We start from the raw sequence: 20141 nt of genomic DNA, 5'->3' as shown, positions 1-20141 counted from the left end.
GTGGGAAACAGGACACTTGTGGGGTATGATATACCAGAGAGTGCAATTAATGTTTTGCCGTTTAGTGGAACAGCACCTTTAAGAAACTGATCTAATGAGCAGAGTTCCAGAAGGGGAATCAATACATTTCTTCCTCCCCTGTGTGATGAAATAAGGTTGTGAAATGCTGTGGAATCTGCTGATATGTATGAGATCCGTCGCCCCGGGCACCATTCTATGTAGGTGTCCGCATCACCCTATTGTGTCTTTGTTTAAATCCCAGCAAAATGTGATGCAAAGTTTGCATGTCAATGACTAAGCGGGGCAGGTCCCGCACAGCGAGAGAATATATATATATATGTATATATATATACTGTGATTTTGGTACTGGAGCAAAGATCAAATAAAGGCTTACAATCTGGTCTTTCCTGAATGCAGAGACTTTATGTCCTAAGGCAAAGCTTTAACCGCCAGCGCGTAATGGAGTGTTTAACCGAGTCAGTGAGTCAATTAAACACAGAAAACGCCGTGCAAGTTACGTATATGTGAAGGGAGCGGATGGTACGACATAGGAAGCTGCTGTGTGGCTCAGCCTGGTCATATTTTAATACCAGCTTTTCAATATAGAACTTGACGGCAGACGGAAGAATAGAATAGTCTCTTAAAGGTGCACCCCACAGGCTTAATGAGAGATTGTTGGAACTAGTGCTTACTCACACTCAGTCATCCTCTGCATCGTCGTCCTCCTTCTTGTCTTGTGGTTTCTGCAGTCTGGGCTTGCAGGCCTCCTTTTCGCTGCTCTCCTCTGATTTGTCTTGGTCCAAAATGTACTTGATCACATTTTTATCCGTCGCAGTCATGTCCAGGCAGCGGCACGGCGAAGAGGAGACTACAAAAGATGCCCCCCATGCACTCTGGCATAGGTCGGTGCCGTTCACATACATCTAGTGGAGATAAAACAAAAAATAAGTGCGAGAAAAACAACAGAACACAAAGAAAGAAACAAAAAAATCACGACACACATCCAACCAGCTTGTATAATTGCAAATTGATTCATGTCCTTATCAATAAATTTATACTTAGACAAGTAAACAAACAAAAAAGTGCTCTTAAATCCACCTGAAGGATCTAAACAACTGGTCCATGATCACCGAAGCAAGAGAGCGAGCCAGCTCGAAGGGCAGCAGGACAGAGCCTGGAAATCTTGGCTGTTCCGCTGCCAAATGGAACAACTCCCACTGCACTCAATAGTATCCGACAGACCTCACTCCTCACGTCACACCACTCTCTGGAAGCCTGTCCCTGTGCACACAACACTACCTGGCAGCCCTCCTTCCACAACACTACCTGGCAGCCCTCCTTCCACAACATTATCTGGCAGCCTCCTCCGCAACGTTATCCAACATTCCCCCCCAACAACATTCTCTGGCATCCTCGGCCTCTGTAGCGTAATAAAACAATAATATGTTTCTAAATTGGTTTGTTTGAACTTATAAATAATGGCTTAAACTCTGCCTAGGCAAACTGCAGACCGGCTAACAGAGCTAATCACCACCAGCCAACAGGCACAAAACAAATGACTGAATTAGCAGTGAAGCCTGGCAAACGCTAACGCCTTCCTAATCTTTACATCACTAATACTTGGCTAATCTGCCCAAACTAATTTGGTAAATTCCCTTACTCCCTGTCTAATGTTTTTTTTTTCTTACTGCGCTTATTAAGCCTTTCATTAGAATAGGAGGTTTCCAACACTTCACATACCCCACATGCAATCAAAGGATTAAATACATATACGCGTTGATATTCTGTTAAGAAAAAACTAACACTTTAATTTCCATAGGATAAACAGTAACTATTGTAGGTATTATGATGAAAACATGTATTTATCCCTATAAATAAGCTGGGACTGTGTAACCAATATGTAGCCGCTATGTTACCAGTCTAACTGGTCTATGGTCTGGATTTCCAGTTCTTAGCGCTCCCCCGCGGCAACCTCGGCTACATTAAACACCAATTCCCTGGCAATCACTAACCAGTTTCTGTAGCTCCAAAGACTTTTATCCTTTAGGCAAATAGTTTATAGGTGTTGTATTGTGGCATCAACATAAGCCCAGACTGCTTGCCTTTTTGAGTCAGCTCATGTGCAAACACAAGGTTTTTAGTGACTAAACCCCTTACTAAGTAATCCTTATTCTCCACTGATGGGTAGTAGTTAAACGGCCTGTGTCTGCCAGAGTTAAAGATCCAGAGGCTGAGTTTTTTGCCGTTTAAAAAAAACCCATCTATTCTTGCTGGCCAGCGATCAGTCAACAAGCTGCTGGCAGAAGAGCCGCAGAACAAACATATCCATGTGTTTACGGCACGAGAGAGGGAGCCAAGCGGGAACTGCCTGTGCTGAGAACTATCTGGCGGATGATCCACGCTCGGTATAAACAAAATGCAGGAGCCTTATTAAGGAGTAAATTAAAACCTAATAATAATAGATTATTTACTGTAAGTTGAGTTGGGATGCATTAAACATGATTCTCGAAAAGCAAGATTCAGAATAGACCATACTGTATATACCGTGTGCCTGTAGTAGGTTAGCATAAACAGCGATGTATTGCAGCTCAGGCCAACTCGGCCTGGGGCGACAGTCCACCTGCGGCAAAACCAGGCGGCAGAGAGCTGAGGCGACCTCTTGGGCAATCAGGCCATTGCCACTGCTCAATGGGCCAGTTACAATGGAGATCTCCCCGGCCAGCTCATTTACACCATAAGGACTCCTTGTCAACATCCCATAGAAAGCCAACATTCTAACTACTTGTGAATTGATTTGCATGATTAATCCCCCCTCTTACATCACTCCTTGCCTCTGGCAAGAGCTGCAAGGGAAATTATGAAGGCAAGGAAAGAAAAGTCATTTTGCCATTTTTCGCCACTAACTGCTGTGAAAGTCAGCAGAGGTAGAAGAGCACCCCGGAGGGGTGAGGCGGAAAAAAACAGTATTCCCAGTAGAGAAAGTATAGTTAAAACTCCGCTGGGAGAGATGAACTCTGAACGCTAGATGTTTCTGGGTATGATAGGCAGAAACATGATCTTCATCCGCACGAGGACGTGAGTCTAACACTTGGAATATTCCGAATGGTGTTACTCATAGTTTTGGCCTCTAGTGTACATATGAGAATGTCTCAGCGTGAGAACTCAAAGCCATCTGACATCCTCAAGGAAGCATGAATATCCTAAACATTTTCTAATGAGTCACTCAACAGTGTAGCTCGTCACTCAGCTGCCCGGCCCTGGGGTAACTGTGGAAAATACCTTCCAATAACTGGATGGCCACTAAGCCATTTATAGTAGTAACGGGCCTTTTAGATGTGGCTCATACTCCATACCCTGATAGGGGAATCACAACATGCTGCAGAAATAAAGCCAAATGAAGACATTTCCAAAATCAAGCTAGTGAGTCACTGATACATCACCCCTATCCAATTTGTAATAGCAGCCGCAGGGGGCATTAGCTGCCCCCCCCTTCCCCAGCCCCGAAGGTGCCAGCCCTCCCTGTGATCAGTCATTCAATATTAACTTTAATGTTAAGTTTTGATAAACTTTTGGTATATACTCAAGTCAAGCTTCTCTGAATAGACAAGTTTCTAGGACTTTTCATAGCAATATATTGTTATTAGGCGGTTTGGGTCAATTCAGTATTAACTGTGGTCAATGGGGCAGTTTCTGAGTAACATGATTTCATTGTTAACTCAACTCGAGCCTTTGTAAATGCTGTAATGCACTTTTGCTACCATTGTTATCTAGGTTTTTCAGAGATGTGTTAGTATATTTTAATGAAATAATTAATAAAAAAATGACAATCTGAGAGAGAGTTCTGCTCCTACCTTATTGAATGGGATGCATTCGTTTTTACAGTGGTTTCCATTTTCATCAAAATTCCAGTCAGATATCCAGTTCCGTGCACAGATCAGGTCTGACTGACAGGCTTCAAACCTGACGGGAAGAGCAGAGAAATATTGGACTCAAATTGGTTTCAAATGTGGCCTGTAGCCCACCGGTAGCCGGATCACTGGGCTATGGTGACCTGTTAAAATGACCATAATATCCATGGACCATAACATCTCTGGACCTCTTAAGCAAGAACCCCAGAAATGGCACTCTATGAAACACAACCCTCCATGCCAAGCGAAAGATAACTCTCCATAATCTACCAGGGACATCACACAAGCAAATTAAGGGCGTAGTGGTATTGGCACACATGGGATTGTGGAAACAATGAAAACACGGGAGCAATGAGGGGCACCTAGGATAGCTCTCCCACATCCCCCCAGTGCCCCCCATTGAAACCCGATTGCTTATATGTCTTTGTGTCCAATAGTGGACATCCATATATATTCACTCACCAGCTGTCACAGAAGGACTGGCAGATGGGAACATGCTGGAATGCACCGGATACATTGGGATGAGCCCAGTGAGATGATATTGGGGAACACTGGTAAAAGCATTCTAATTTCTTCATATAATCTTCACAGCTGTAAGACAAAGCAGGGAACTCTGTTACTGAGTCATGGGTAGCGGGTCTTGACAACTATCCCAATTTTGTCAGGACAGTCTCAACAGTAGGAGTGATGTCCACATGAAGCAACCAACGAATGATGGTTCTCTCACCTAAAAGAAACATTATGCTTTAATCAAAAGAGCATACAAATATAAACAGCATGCATTAACAACTTTTAGCGCATAGCAATTCTTAAGAAAATGGAAATATTTTAGTTTATCTAGTGGGAACTCCTCTGGTCCTTGAGCATTCTGGGCACTCCTGGATTTCTCTCTATTTGCTGTTCTTAGTGCCACTCGTTAAACTTAGAAATGTAGAATTTCATGGCAAGTAAGAACCATTCCGCCTGTTTTAACCTCTACCACCTTTCCTGGGAGGCTGTTCTATCCTGTGAGTAAAGCACAATCATGCGCACAACTGTTATATGAGATGAAAGTAGGAAAACAGCTTATTCCCTGCAGCCGAGGCAGGAAATTAAAGAGCAAATATGTTATTGCAAATACAAATCATAGCATAACGTATAGGCAAGATTTAATCTCCTTTTCCTCTATTTTCTATCTTTTTCTAGTGCCGGAGCCACTTTCTGATTCGATTCTGGGTTTTTTGTAACATTAATGCTAGCAAGATGACATTTATTCATTATTGTCTATGCGTTAGACCAAACACCAGTGATTAAATACAGGTTTAAGCTGAAACTCTTGCTTCTTCTTCCTGCAGGAGATCAGGAATTCTGAGCTATTCAATACAGACTCTTCCTTTTCTGTGCATTATGAGTTATATCTCATTGGGGATTTTATTATGGAATTATTGCTTGCATGACTGCTGCGGGAGTCCAACGCTATAAATATTCATCATCCCCATGTGCTTTTGGCTTCACAATATTTATAGCTTCCCACAGTCGGCCTAAACTATATGGAGAAACCACATGAGTTCCCCATGGGAGGATTATACCCTACACGCCTGGATACACTTCATTACTGGGTTATAGGCGTCTTATCCTGCCAATTTTCACAGAGCACGGCACCATGGGTTTAACTCTCCTGTGGCTGGTCTTATGTATCCCAAACTAAAGTACCCTATAGATCATAAAGTGTATATCCTTTCAATAAATACGAGAATGCTTACTTCGTAATTCAAAATGTAATATATAATTATTAAAATATATTATTGAAAAAAATAAGAAAAAAAAATGTATAAAAAATCTAAAAGTTACTTTTAATCAATATTGTTAATGTTAAAAAAAATAATAATAATTTGCATATGTTTGTTATTTGCCTTCATAGGATTGTTTCTGTACTGATGCTACAAATAATAATAATTATAATAATAATAAAATTGACATATATATATAATATGTATTGATGTTATAACCTTAACAAAACAGGGTTGCTTCCTTTGCAAGATAACATATTTTCTCTTTAGGTTTTTATTTTTTTTTTCCTTTTTTCTTTGTCTCCACGATTAAGGTTAAGGCAATTTGGGAACGGTGACAATGAATTTTTACATATAAATATGAATCGCCTTCTCTTCCGCTTTCAGCTCTAAAACATCACATTGAGTATTCACGCAGAGAACGGGTGCAGATGGCCAGCATAATTACCCCTCTCTATCAGTCAGACCCATTATGTTAGCTCTCCACCTTCTGCGGCTACTGTTAGTCTCTCGAATATCTGTGTCCCTTGGCTCCACAAGAAGTATGGGAGGGTGGCGTTTAATAATAAAATGTTAACCCTTTGGGTGACTCCACCTTAAGAAAAATTCTATGCATGCTACCAAGGCTGATTGTATCGTAATCTAAGAGATAACACTTGAGCCATACCACCAAGGTTTCCCTGTTTAGGAGGGTCATCCCCCGCTTTTGGACCCAAATCCAACTGTCGCTCTTTTGTAGGACCTCAGAATACTTGCTGGGAATGCACTTATTCTACAGCCCTAATCTGTATAGAAATAACAGAAAAGATTTTTATAGATGAAACCGTATAAATGAAATGTATTATTCTTCTTCTAAACATCTTTTACAGTTCCATAAACAGCTGTTCATAGGACACAAAGTGGTAAGCCTGCCATCTAGCCACAGCTCAAACCACACTATGGCCACTTAAAAAAGTTGTGAGGCCTGCTTGAGAATAAATACAATGTATATTGTGATAGTGACAGCATATGTGATGTGTATGTCTGGGAAGCTCTTAGGGAAGGCTATCCAGAGCTCTCTCCACTCGGTAAGTGAATTTGCATGGGGTAGGGCTAGCCATATGTATGGGTGGGGGAAGCCCCAGAGAGCCTTTAATGGATGGGAACTGGGCTGGAAGAATGGGAAAGGTGGCAGGTATTAGGAATTACATGGATAGTGATTAATGTGGACTGGATGTGGCAATACGCTGCCTTCCCTAGGAAAGAAGCAAGTTACCCTGAGTCCCGGGAAGCAGTGCTTTACTCTGAGACTCAGGGTGAAACCCAGCCACGTATGCCACAGCTCAATGGGTGAGATCTCCCCAACCGGCCCATTTACACTATGGAGGGTGTCTTTATGAGAAGGCCAGGATATGACATTGTATCCTGGTGCTGAGCAGTGAGGATGGTGCATGGGGGACAGTGCCCCGAGTCAGGCCTAGAAAATTGTAAAAAAAGAGAAGCTCCAGGCTGTGGCAAGATTAAATATTTCATTTTAAATCTTTTTCCATCCCCTATCCCATCACTGGTTACGTTAGCTTTTCATCTGCTGACATTTCAAATGGCAAAAGGGGACACGTTTATTTTAGAAGGTGTAGTTAGAGGCATGTCTATTGCCTAAGTTGGCATAAGTCTTAAAATGTTTAATCCTTGCCATGCCACTTGGTACTCTAAGGGGTGATTTGGGATAACTTGCTCCGAATGCCTGGCATTTCACATACAGAATGTCTTTGTGTGTATCCCGTTACGGGGGGATTAGATCGGTATTGCTGCGGCATCTCTTGATACCGCGTACAGAGCGCTTACCTTTTGCTGAGGTTCCCACATCTGTTCCAGTAGTAATTATCCACCTCAACAACAGGGGAATGGGCCAGCTTCTCGGTGACGTTTGGGTAACAACAAGAAGCTAGCGGGAATAAGAAAGGCAGCTGTTTATCTCAAGAAGCGCTAACAAGGGACACTCTAAACGGCGTATTCTAGAGTGTAATTGTAAGAGAGTTCTTAAGCTCTTTTCTATAGCCCAATACAGAGAGATATTAGAAGGCTTTACATACATTCAGAGTACAGGAGGCATTCGTGAAGACCGTTCTCCGGGCTCGGGGACGCTTTGTGATCTTTCCGCTGCAGACAGCTTTGTTGGCAGGACACAGCGCAGAAGTAGCCAGCAACTAGGATTACCGACGCAAGCTTCATATCGCCTAGAGCTCCTATAACTGCATGAAAAATAGCATCTCCTTTATGCCTTAAATAAGTGAATCTATAGGCAGATCTTGGAATAACGCATTTATTTGCACAACATCTTGATTTTTTGGTTCTTATGAATAAACATGTTTCCAATTCCAATCTGCTCATAAATGTATCTCTGTTGACTTTATTCTGAGTATAATAATTAGTAAAGTAAAACCATCTGCAGTTTAGACCCCGCTGGGTTCATTCTTAAGTTCATTTGAAAAAAAAAAAAAAGATTGAACTCCATTGAAATTGGCAGAATATTTCATAAGAATACTGGTTGTAATTATAGTTAAATTTGACAATAAAATAAGTTTTTATAATGTTAAAGGGACGGTCTGTAAACCGATTTTGCTAATATACCTTTAGGGAACTGACCCAGTGGTGGCTGCTGAGTGTACAAATATCTATATGTTTACCCTGGTTTTACCAATTTTACTAAATAAACCTGGAGTTTAGTGAGCAGATGATTAACAAAGGGGAGTGGTAGATAAGTGGAACAGCCAACCAGCGAGAGTGGTAGAAGTAATGGTATGTAAACATGCATTGGGATAAGCATATGGCTATCTTTTTATCGAGATCAAGGACTGATAAAGGTTTCAGTCCTTACATCAGAAAATCAGGCAGACTAGATGGGCCGAATGCTTTGTATCCGCTGTCAGATACTATGTTTCATCACTGTATTTCCCAAGACTCCAGCAAGAACTATCCTAATCAGCATGATTCATAAATCTTTACTGGACTACGTGATAAAAACACAATTTTTATGGTTTGAAGGCACAGCAAAGATTAAAAAATACGTGTTTTGTTACATTTTAGGTTTTTGGAAAAGTTCTGCAATGAGAGTTTCCGCAATGATTTTTTTTTTTAGTATAGGGTTCAGACCAAGTTCTAAAACATGTGAAAAGATATAGACAAAAGCACACCATTTCAGCGGGATAATGAGAGAGAGACAGAGACGTATCTGCGCATGTTCATCATTTTTTTCTATCTTTCACTGTTTTTGTCCCCAAATTAAAATGAATTGCTCAGCAAAAACAGTGAAAGTTAAAAACATTTTTTTTTTTTTTAAAAAAAGGGCAGAATTGATTAAAAGATGAATGTTTCCTGTCCAAACTTTTAAATTTCTATATACACATCTTGTATTTCCTCCTACATACTTTATAAAGGTACATTTTTTTCAGCAGTTTTGAATCCGTCAGCGATAAATCCGCTATTCAATGTTCCCCTTCTGAAATGATGTATAAGACGACTCTTACAATCCTTAGCCAGCTAACTGTAGACGGCAGCTGGAGAGCAGGTCTATCCCAACCCCAGGGACACAAGATATATTGTGAGGCAGATACTTTCTAGTCCCAGCGAAGCTAGTGGATTATAAATCTTTGTCGCAGACACCGTGCCTCTCTTACCTTTGCCGGGAGGGATTGTGGCGCGTTTCGCTCCGAGCTCAGTGTGCCCTCTCCATAACGTGCTTAAATAAGGGAGTCTGTTTGTTCTCCTTGACTCCCGGTAAACACTGCGGGTTTATCAATAGTTTGCTTAGTGTCATGCTTTATTTCAGACAATCAGAACTTTGAGTTGAAAATATAGATTAGAATCTCCCCATCTGTCTGGCTGTAGCCCCACTGTGCCACAACGTGTAAGGCCAGTGACACAACCAAACATCCGGGGGTCCTTCAGCAAGCTGTGTTCAGGGCCCCTTTCCCTGTACGTTTTCTGTTGCCATCTAAATAATGGAAATAAATGCAATTAGGATCAAAGTATGAGCCGAAGTATGAAACGCTTTGCGTTCGACCAGTAATGAAATATTACCGGCAGCATTAATAGAAGATTATGGCAATTTCAAATAGCCAATGCTGACCCAAGAAGTCTTGGCCCCCCCACTAAAACCACAGGCACTTCGACCACATCCGCAAAGGGGGGGTCCGGGTAGCCATGCAGATTTATCAATGATAGATTATGTTCATTTTCTATCGTCACTTTATATTTGGGCAACCGCTAGTGTTAGAGTCATCCAAACGTTGGTAAAGTGGTGCAGGTAGACTCCAGGAAGTGAGTTACAACTTCCTGTTAGCATACTCCCCCTCCCCCATTGGGACACCCATGTTGGGGGGCATAGCTTGGTGTGGGGAAGATGGGGTTTATAGGTCAAGACCATAGTGTGACCACCCATCCACCTTACCCAAAGAGCCACCTGGCGGTGCTCAGGTGACTGCAAGGTGACCACGCATGGTAGCTACTACAGTACAGACCCCCATTGATTTTACAGACCCCCTGGGTCTTTGAGAAGATCAATCACACAGGCCTGTGGTCCACACAGCGGGGCAGCTACATGGGACAGTGAAAATCGTGACTGTCCCACAAAAAAATGGACACATGGGAGGTATGTTTTAGGATGCCTCTAGGATTCCAATGCATTCCTCACTAAAGGATTATTGGGAAAAAAGGAAAATGCGCATGAAATATTCAGGCTTTGGCTTTTGTCAGCACTAGAAAAAAAAAATCAAAATAACTAAAAAACAGAACATTAAAAAATAAGTGATGTTTCTCAGAGTTGGATTTAAATTGTAGCGTAACCTCAGGCGTTTTTTTCCACTAAAAACAACGCAATGAGCATGTTTGTAAATTTCTGCTCCATAGTTTTTAAAGGATTAGCAAAATTACACAATGTTAAAAAAACAACCTTGACCTCTGTCCCTTACCTATGGAGCTGACGTTTGAAAGTATAACACGCTTCTCTCTAGAATAAAATGATGAATGAAACGGGTCAAATCGTATTAAAAACAAACAAACAAGGGTAGTCATTCTAGGAAAGATAACAAATGATTGTACGGATTTCCTAGATTTATAGCATGTCTCGCCGTTAATCACATCTACATAGATCTCCCAACTCTGCATTAAACATTTCTTTATAGATGGGGGAATATATTCTGCATTGTTCAGCTTTTTATAAGACGGGGCATCGTTTGCCTTGTTACAGGGACAGATCTTGTCTTTTTTTTATGAGCAGAGGGACAGCCAGCTGGCTCATTAATCTGCTATGTTGTAACGAGACCAAAGTCTTGTTTACGAACGTCTGGCACAACTCCTGAGCATATAGGGAGAGAAGGCAGGATTTTCGAAAACATTTTTTTTTTTTTTGTGCATTTTTATTAATGTGGTATTTAAATAGTTAACGAGAGGTTTTCTATCTGTGATAAACTAGAAGTTCAATGGAATCCTGCTTGAATGAGCATAGAGAAAACAGTAATATCCTCAACACGTGCAAAAAATTGGCTTAATGACTTTTTTTTTCAGGGATCAGTGAAGAAAACGGTGTTTTTCCGTTGACTCCATTCTTACCTGTAAACAAGTCGTGTTTCAGTTAGAAAAGGCGCACCGCCAGATGTGTGACCGTATTGGGGATGCGCGTTTGTGTATTTCCAACACACTCTCCAGTAGAATGGCCATCTGGCTCACCGCGCAAATGCGGCAGATCAGTTGACGCAGCGTACGGCCGCCAGCTAGATATGCCCGGCCGTACATCGCGTGTGTATAAAACATGTGGCTGTGCCCTTCCTGATGGCAGCCACTGGCCTCGAAGTGCCAGGACCACCTAGTCATCAGCAGGACAGTCCTAAAATTAAAAGGATCAGAACTAATCCGCTGTGGACCAGTGATTTAATGTAGCATACCTCTCAACACTTCAAATACCCAGATAGTCTTTTAGTGAGTGGATAGGGGCAGGATTTTTTATTATTATCCCGTCATAACCTATTGATAGTTGTTTCTAAGGCTTTTGAAGAATAATCAGTAATTTTCTTTTTATTATTATTATTTAAAAATTATTTAAAGGTCCCTTTAAGGACCTAAGGCAGGGGTTCTCAAACTGCGGCCCTCCAGCTGCTGCAGGACTACATCTCCCATACTCCTCAGCCAGCCCCTTAGCTGAAGGAGCATTATGGGAGATGTAGTCCTGCAGCAGCTGGAGGGCCGCAGTTTGAGAACCCCTGACCTAAGGTATCGCTCTTGAAACAAGGCGGTACCCCTTTTATTATTTTCAACAGGGGGTCCCTCTTTTCACCTCGATTACCCAGCAGATAGCATAAACATGAGACTTCTAGACTTATAGGATGTTTAGGGTTTACACGGGACAGCACACGTGGAGGGCTCTGTGATGGTTCCCACGGACTGCCTTGGTTGGGCTAGTTCCTGCACACGCATGCACACCGCTACGGAAGACGTGACGTTGTTATGGCACATCTATTCATGATGCCATAGAACATCTTGGAGGGTGGAAGGGTTTCATGGTTTGTCTAAGGGAACAGCAGCTTAACTAAAGTGCTTTGGGAGATAAGTAAGAGCAGTAAATATTAACCGTCTCCATACTGCACGGTTATCTTACATGTACTACCTTTGATTATATGTATTGTAAGAAGCGCTGCGTCAATTGTTGGCGCTATATAAATAAAAGATAATAATAATAATAATGTACTAACTGTACTATAGAGAGTACACTCAAAACGGCACTGAAAATATTTTTCTATCAGGCAGCTTTAAAGTGTGTGCACCTAGAAAAATAATGTATCACATACAGGCACAGGTATCTAATGTATCGCGTGGTGGTTGATAGCGGGGTCACATAGGGCTGATGACCGGGTTCCTTTTTAAGGACAGGCTTGTAGGAGTTATGGTTGAAGGACATCACGGTCTTTTCCTGATCGCTGTGTCAGTCCCATTAGTGATACAGCATAACTCATCAACATAACTCCAGCTTTAGTAAGCTTTTTATTAAAAAAATTATTCTGTGTCATATTGATAGTTAGCAAGCTTTCGGAGCTCCTAGAAAAGAGGGTGAGATTAAAAAAGTGACTGTTGCTAATGAACAGGGACAGTTGGGATGTATGCACTTGTGGTGGTATGCTCCCCTAAATACCATTGACTGTAAATGACCTGTTTGAGTGGAATACATAATTCAACCGACACTAGAATATGACATATACTGTAAATAAATGGACTCGGACTTGGCGTGGATCTGTTGCAAAGCTAAAAGCCCAAAGACACCAGCGCAGTTAAGCCGGAGGGCTGCTGTACAGTGTCTGGAAGACGTGGCAGGCGCTAATGTCATTCTTTGATTGCTGTTTACGCTCGGTAGGATTGCAGAGCCGTGACATCTCTTTCATTTCGCACTGGAAAATAATACTTAACTTTTCCAGAATGTTAGAATCGCCGTTACAGATGACACCGTCCTCACCAGAATTTTCTTCCCGCAGCCCTAACTTCTTTTGTTCTCCATTTTCCTTTTTTAACATGATAACAAGATGTAACAAATTGTAATGCCGTTATTTTACCTCCCTGTCTGGTCTTTTGCTCTTTGAAGAGATCCTAATATTGGATCCAGGGCCGGCCTGACAATGGAGCCAAGTGGGGCAACCGCTCCAGGCGGCACTTTTGAAGGGGCGGCACTTTGAGAGAAAGGGGCGCCGAGTGGTTTTCGCTTACCAAGCTGTCAGTACCCGCTCGGCGCCCCTCTCTCTCTCCTCTGCGGCGAGTCTTCCTGTTCGGTCTCGGTGCCGGCTTGTAATGCTGAGTGCCGGAAGATTTCCTCAAACAGGGAGACTCGCCGCCGGACTGCTGAAAGGTAAGTACAAGGGGGGGGGGGGACGGAGGGAGAGGAAGGGAAGATAAGGGGGGGGTCGGCATTTTAAAATTCGACCCAGGCGGCATTTTGCCTTGGGCCGGCCCTGATTGGATCTCTCGCTTTTTTACTAAATCCTAAATGTTATAACAGTCCTGGTTTTCGGGCAGTGTCCTGCTGTCTCGGGTAGCTGTCCCACTGCCGGAGCATGGGCTGGTTGGGAAGCTCCTCTGATCTCTCCTGACCAGTCCAGGAAGGTGAAAAAAAAAGCAATGGAGATCTGTGTCGTTGAAGCATTTACCTCCTTTACGATGCCAACACTCCCACCCCCACATCGCTAGCTTTGTGGGTTGGGTAGCTGTTTGCGTAGGGGGGGGATGACCACGCCTCCCAGCCCTGCCCACTTCCTGGTCAGTCCCGCCCCTTGCCACACACCACCAACACAAGTGTCCTGATCGGATACCTATAATGTTGGGGATATGCTATATGTAACATATAGAAACCCCCATATTTATCATGGGAGCAGCCATCATAACTTCCTGTTCTCAGATTACTCCTCCCCCTTAAGGTATTTCCTCTTTTAAGCTGCTGATTGTCGTTGATTGGTTCTGGAAGGCTTTGTAAGGATGGTTTGAGGAGATTTCATGAGATTACCATTTACGAGCTCTAAGCAAACCAAGCTGGACCTGCCCACCAAGCCCCTCTACGCATACATTATCCAAAACACAAGGAGGTGTTTTAGTCAGTAAAGCTCCAGCTTGCACTCTTCAGCTTTTGTGCTGAAAACCTAATAAAGCCCAAACCGGCTCGCTCAGCTATATTTTTGTAGCAAGTCCTCTTTAAGAACTAAAACAATAGGAGTTAGATGTAGCTTGGCTGGGAGTGCCGAGGGAATACCGTTGAGCCACAATCTCATTCAAGGAGTCCTAGACAAAAAGAGTGCGGAAAATTAACTCAAAAAGGGAAAGAGAGTAACGTTTTTATGGGAGTGAATAGGTTCTTACTGGACACATTATGCTCAAACAATGGTGGATATGTTCAGCAAGGGATTTTGGGGGTCTGATCGGTGTTCTGGGCAGGGAACCTGCGTATCTCTGTGATCTATTTGGAAAATTGCGTCATGTTTAGCGGCAGTTCTATATATGACCACAAGGAGGCATCCCAGATTTAATGTATGTGGTTGGATCCTCAGGAGCCATCGGTGAGCTAAACCAGCGCTCGTGCAACTGACCTTAGAGGTTTAGAAATTTTGGTGTAAATTACTGTATTTACTGAAAAAAATTTCAGTTATGTCTGTTTTTTCAGCACAGTTCTTGTGACAGATCGTTGTTTCCATGTAATCCACGCATTTCAAATACTAATACTTTTGAGTACTACAAGGAGCTCCTGCTATGTGTGCATGACGGTGCTGTTACCGCGCATGTTACAGTGAGCAGAGGACATCCAGGACTCCCACGATCTGTCTCATCCCGGGAAGCAATGAATCAGTCAATCACCAATACCCCAGATGGGGTGATTGTGAAAAAAAGGGAGGTATGACATCACACACTGTCCTAGTGATTGAATTATACATACATTATTTAAACCAACAGCACAAAGGTCAGGGCAACTCTGAGCAGCACAATATATACAATATTTAACGCCAAAGCAGAGGCGCCCCATGCGGAGGGGCGTATAGTCAGACCTGTGTTTGCCCCGGAGTCTCCGGGTGAAGTGCTGACTCTACTGCAGCATCTACTGTGAAAAAACTGTCAAATCCGTACCAGTCCCAAAAACACCCAAAACGTGGAGAAAAACAACATAAACAGTGCTTCTAGCAGCACACCGCGCGTGCGCAGTGTGGCCCTCACTAGGACTCCTCTGTGATGGGTGCCCAGAAGGACCAAATCAGGGGGATCCAAACACACCCTGGACTCCAAAACTTTCCCCCTCTCACAGGTACTCACTTCAAGCAGCAAAAATTAGAGAAAATTCTCATCACTGAGATGGTACAACCCGCGGCACAGCGTGGCAAACATAGACTGTGCCACCCAATAAGACCCATTCATCCCATCTGGTCTGCACATTTTTCCTGATGTAAAGAATCAAACTTGAATCGGTCTACATTTGGGAACTATATGACTATCCCACGCATGTTTAAATCCCCTGACTGTATTACCCTCTACCACTTCTGCTGGGAGATTAATCCACATATCTACCACCTTCTTAGTAAAGTAAACCTTCCTTACATTACACATAAGCCTCTGACCCTCTAGTTTTAGTGGTGATGGCTGGGTTCACACCAAGGAGATATAGTCATAGAGGTGTGACCGTACTCAGTAGCAATGTGGCCTTATCTTGAACAAAATGCACTTTAGTTTCCTAAGTGAGTCACTAAATTTAATTTAATACAAATGAACCCTGCTATGACGTCATGTTATAATACACGGAAGGGTTATGATGTGTTATAAATGGCAGAGCAATGAACTTCCCCCATTATTCTATATAGTACACATTTTACTAGGGGAAAATGCAGTGTGAAGATGACTGACAGGCAACGGAAGCCAATCATCGTGAAGCTCAAACTGAATTGCATTATAGCCCCGCCCCTAGTGTGCACGTAGTCCCCTGGTATTTACCTCCTCTGGAACACGCCCCCACACGTCGCGCTGTTCTGCTGCTGCGGCGGCGGGTTTGACAGGAGAGATCGGATGTAGTTCCGGCTGGCGTAGTGATCGCTGCGGCCCCAGGTCGGGAATTAGTATTGGAGCAGCCCGGTTAGTCTGTGAGGAGCTGACGCGGGTATCCGGCGCCTGAAGCTCCATAGAGATTCGGGGTATCGACATGGTGTCGGGCTCTGTGCGGGATCCCGGCTGAAAGCCAGCCTAAACCTTACCGGAAACCATGAAGAGACTGCGGGGAAGCCAAGAGAAACCCGCAGCGGGCAATTGGGATGAAGCGCGGGCAGCTCAGTCATTCCGCAGGAGAACAGCGGGACCGGAGGACCGGGCAGGCGGCAAGGAACAGGTAATGATGGTAAATGGGGTAATACAGAGGCCAGGGTTATCTCTCCTCAGTACAGACCACTAACCTCAGCAGGGACCACTAACCCGCTGAGCTTACAATCTTAATTGCAGACAAGATCTAGACTCGTGAGGCCTCTGCTATTCGTTACTGTTAATAAACCATTAATGAATTGATTGTTTCTACAATCATGTGGAAAACAGCGTTAGAAATATATTTGTGTGTATATATATATATATATATCGTAATTCACTTTATTGATGTACCTATTTATAACATACATACAGTAAAGCCATCAGCAAAGACATGCCGTGGTGATTGCACTATATTTACATTTTGCCCCATGTATTTGCCCCTGTACTTTGCTAATTAAAGCAGCATATTGCAGCATATTGCAAGCCTGGGTGCATTTCTCTGGATAACCCTCCAACCACTGGGGGGCGCTGAATAGCGATTGTGGCTCTTGCTTAGAATCCATACATTATAATATATATAATTAAACAGCGCATCAAGACTCTTGAAACTAGCATTTTAAATTGCTTCTAAGAGGAATGCAAGGTGCTGCCTGTTTTCATTAATTTCCTCCAACCTCTTTATGCCCTGCGGAGAGTTTTTATGTAAATAGCTCTGTATAGCTGCGTGGCCACGCTATCTTTGTATGACCCGCCACATTATCCCATTCGCGTGGAAATGGCACAATCTAGTGGGAGAAGGTGAACGTGCACGCGATGGTAGGTGGCCAGAACGGCCGGTTCATGAGCTGCGCCAACTCGCCAGATATGCAGAGAACATGGTAATGTAATTAAGGCTGTAGAGAGACACAAAGTCCATCAAATTCAACCTTGCTGTTTATCCGGCAGACGTTGGTAAATTCCAAGTTGAATCGATTTTCATTTGTGTCTCAGAGTTATAACTAATTTTGCCGGATAACCAATTATCTATTTCTTTGCTGAAAAAGGCCGTCTAGCGCGTGTTTCAAGGCATCAGAAGAGAGCACTTTTGGGCTCTGGCTTGGCGGTGTCTCAGCCAGGCCGAGTCAGGAGCGAGCTCGCCCTGCCTTATTGCTTCTGGGAACGTGTTTGTGTAGCTCTACGTCAATGAAGGAAGCAGCCTGCAAAATAAACCGGCTCTGTAACTGAAGTGCCACTAGATAGCTAAACGACGTTCTACTTCAATGAAATATGGAGCTTTGTCAGCCTTTAAAAGAATTCTTGAATTAATATCACAGCCCTTTTACTGACCTTCCTCGTGGTACGTGTTCGGGTGCTTTTCACGTGTTCTAGGCTACCGTACCAAGCAGTTTGTGACTTTACAGTCACATTGTTTAAAACTAATATTATTCTGGGTTTCATACTCTGTGGAAATCGCCAATCCTCTGTCTGCGATCTTCTCCAGTTTGTAAATGACATTACGTTGTAGTTTGTTCCACCGACACCTGTTTGGTTTATTGGTTATTCTGGCCTTTAGCGAGGATATTTAATTATGTTAATACAATGTATGGACCGGAAGCAGATGTACGCTGTGCCAATGACAGCTGCCATTCTGTGACTTCTTTCCATGTGTTGTATTGTTTCCCAATGAATTGAGGTATGGATGTGTGCGCTCCTCTCTTGGTTTTACACGAAGTGCTGTCTCATCGCCTGATAGGAAATTGTCGGGGGGGGGGGGGGGAAAGGCGGCAGAAAAGTTGTTGATGCGAGCTTCCTCTCCACGATGGCGGGAAACGTTCTCCGGCTCCTCACCTTTTATTTGTTGATATTTTTGCTCCGTATATCTTCTGTAATGCCAGGGAATGGACTGGATGAATGGCAAAGCCTTGGCCACAGTGACTCGCAGAAAAGAACCACACTGCGTGGCCAATACATGTATGTGGAAAGCGTGTAAAAAGCATATGATGCGGCACAAGATGATAGATTTAAAAGTAAAGAATGATAATTAAGTAACAAAAAAAAATGGTAAGTTACACAAGTGTAACCATATTATTTAGCTATAGCATGATTCTTAGCAGCACTCAGTCTATTCACTAAAGTGAGAGTTATAGTTTCAACTCCCTTCACTTCACTGTTAGGAAAGGCCAACACTGACATTTCTCCAGAAAGAATTAAACTCTACAAGTTGCACAGAGACGTGTAGATTTCTGCCAACTTTAACCATCCAGAAGTCCTTGGCAGCGAAGAGTTAATGATTTGTATGGCGGTTTTGTTCCGGTAATATATATATATATATATATATATATATATATATATATGTGCTTGGTGTGGCAAGTGGGAATCTCACCATATTCTTCATACCGAGCTGTTTAAAAGCCACCCGCAGTTGTGGTGCCAGCTTGGCTGAGCTCCATAATAAATGCGTTCCAACACTTCTCCCTGAAGCTTCTATTTGATGATATTCCCATGTGACGGGACGGTGTGTGTTTAATAAATCAGTATTAACTTCGATATTTTGTGTTCAGATGAAGAAAGACACATTGTCTTTTCTTTTTCTTTCTTTTTTTTTTTTTTTTTTGCATTAACGTTGCAATGCTGATGTTTTGAGTTCTTAAACAGTAATTCTAAGTGTTGCTAGCTTTATATTTCGTCATATTTTAGATGAATGTGAGTGGAAAGTTACAGTTCGGAGGCTGAATTCACTTTGTGGAGCAACACCCAAATAATGTATTGTACAATAATCCTGCGAACGGTTTGCTCCGAAGTACCGGTTTATAGAGTTCCTGTGTACGGAGGAGCAGTCGCGTATGTTCGGGGATCATTGGGATTCCTCAATACAGAGATGCCGCTCTTATCACACCCTCATAGTAAGGCATCCTTTGAACATACCGAAATGCATTTAAATTGTCTGATTAAGTGCACTAATAAAACACTGTATATTATTATTTTTATGTAAGATATGTTTTTTAGTGCTGCAGAAAAGAACATGTAAGAAAAGGAGTTGACCCCTGAGGTGTTAATAGATAATTACATTACCTGTAATGGTAAATGGAAATCTTCAATCTCTTTACACTTCCAGAAAGAGAAAAATCTTACGGCGATAATATCTCTGAGTAAAAAAAGATCAAATTAAGATATCTATCTATATGTGTGTGTGTATGTATATATATATATATATATATATATATATATATATATATATATTAGGGCTGCAACTAACGATTATTTTAATAATCGATTAGTTGGCCGATTATTTTTTCGATTAATCGGATAAAAAAAAACTATGCAAATTTTTAGTTTATTTAAAATAATTTAATGAACTGGATGTTAAAAAACAACTTAAAATTTACATTAACATTCTTATTTTGTTATGATGTAATAAAAAAACAATATTTTCAAAGTACAAAAACCCAAACACAATATTTATGAAACAAAATAACCCCAAACATTCTGAAAAGAGGTGGACTATTACTGTTCAAGAAACTTTGCCCCAGCCCTGGCACTTTGCACCCAGCACTTTGCACCCAGCACTTTGCACCCAGCACTTAGCCCCACCCCTGGCACTTTGCACCCGGCACTTTGCACCCAGCCCTGGCACTTTGCACCCAGCCCTGGCACTTTGCACCCAGCCCTGGCACTTTGCACCCAAAACTTTGCACCCAGCCCT

General features: G+C 42.5%; 2 protein-coding genes across 2 annotated transcripts in view; one reads left to right on the top strand and one right to left on the bottom strand.

Moving 5' to 3' along the window:
- Positions 1 to 698: 698 nt before the first annotated feature.
- LOC149288544 (riboflavin-binding protein-like) lies at positions 699 to 7888 on the bottom strand. Its single transcript, XM_089491699.1, has 5 exons — positions 7750 to 7888; positions 7502 to 7601; positions 4371 to 4499; positions 3852 to 3960; positions 699 to 923 (listed from the first exon to the last, which is right to left on the bottom strand). Exons 1-5 carry the CDS (start codon positions 7886 to 7888, stop codon positions 699 to 701), a joined length of 702 nt encoding a protein of 233 aa, XP_089347825.1.
- Positions 7889 to 16424: 8536 nt separating this feature from the next.
- LOC149288543 (microtubule-associated serine/threonine-protein kinase 2-like) overlaps positions 16425 to 20141 on the top strand; it is an 82102-nt gene continuing 78385 nt past the window's right edge. The window contains exon 1 of the mRNA XM_089491698.1: positions 16425 to 16547. Coding sequence (XP_089347824.1) covers positions 16425 to 16547 — 123 coding nt within the window. The remainder of the gene's footprint in view (positions 16548 to 20141) is intronic.

Source organism: Sceloporus occidentalis, unplaced genomic scaffold (genome assembly GCF_023333645.1).
Source record: "Sceloporus occidentalis isolate IW3139 unplaced genomic scaffold, rSceOcc1.0.p SCAF_51, whole genome shotgun sequence".
Classification (NCBI taxonomy): domain Eukaryota; kingdom Metazoa; phylum Chordata; class Lepidosauria; order Squamata; family Phrynosomatidae; genus Sceloporus; species Sceloporus occidentalis.
The sequence above is the reverse complement of the archived record's forward strand: the minus strand, read 5'-3'. Positions and strand labels throughout refer to the sequence as shown.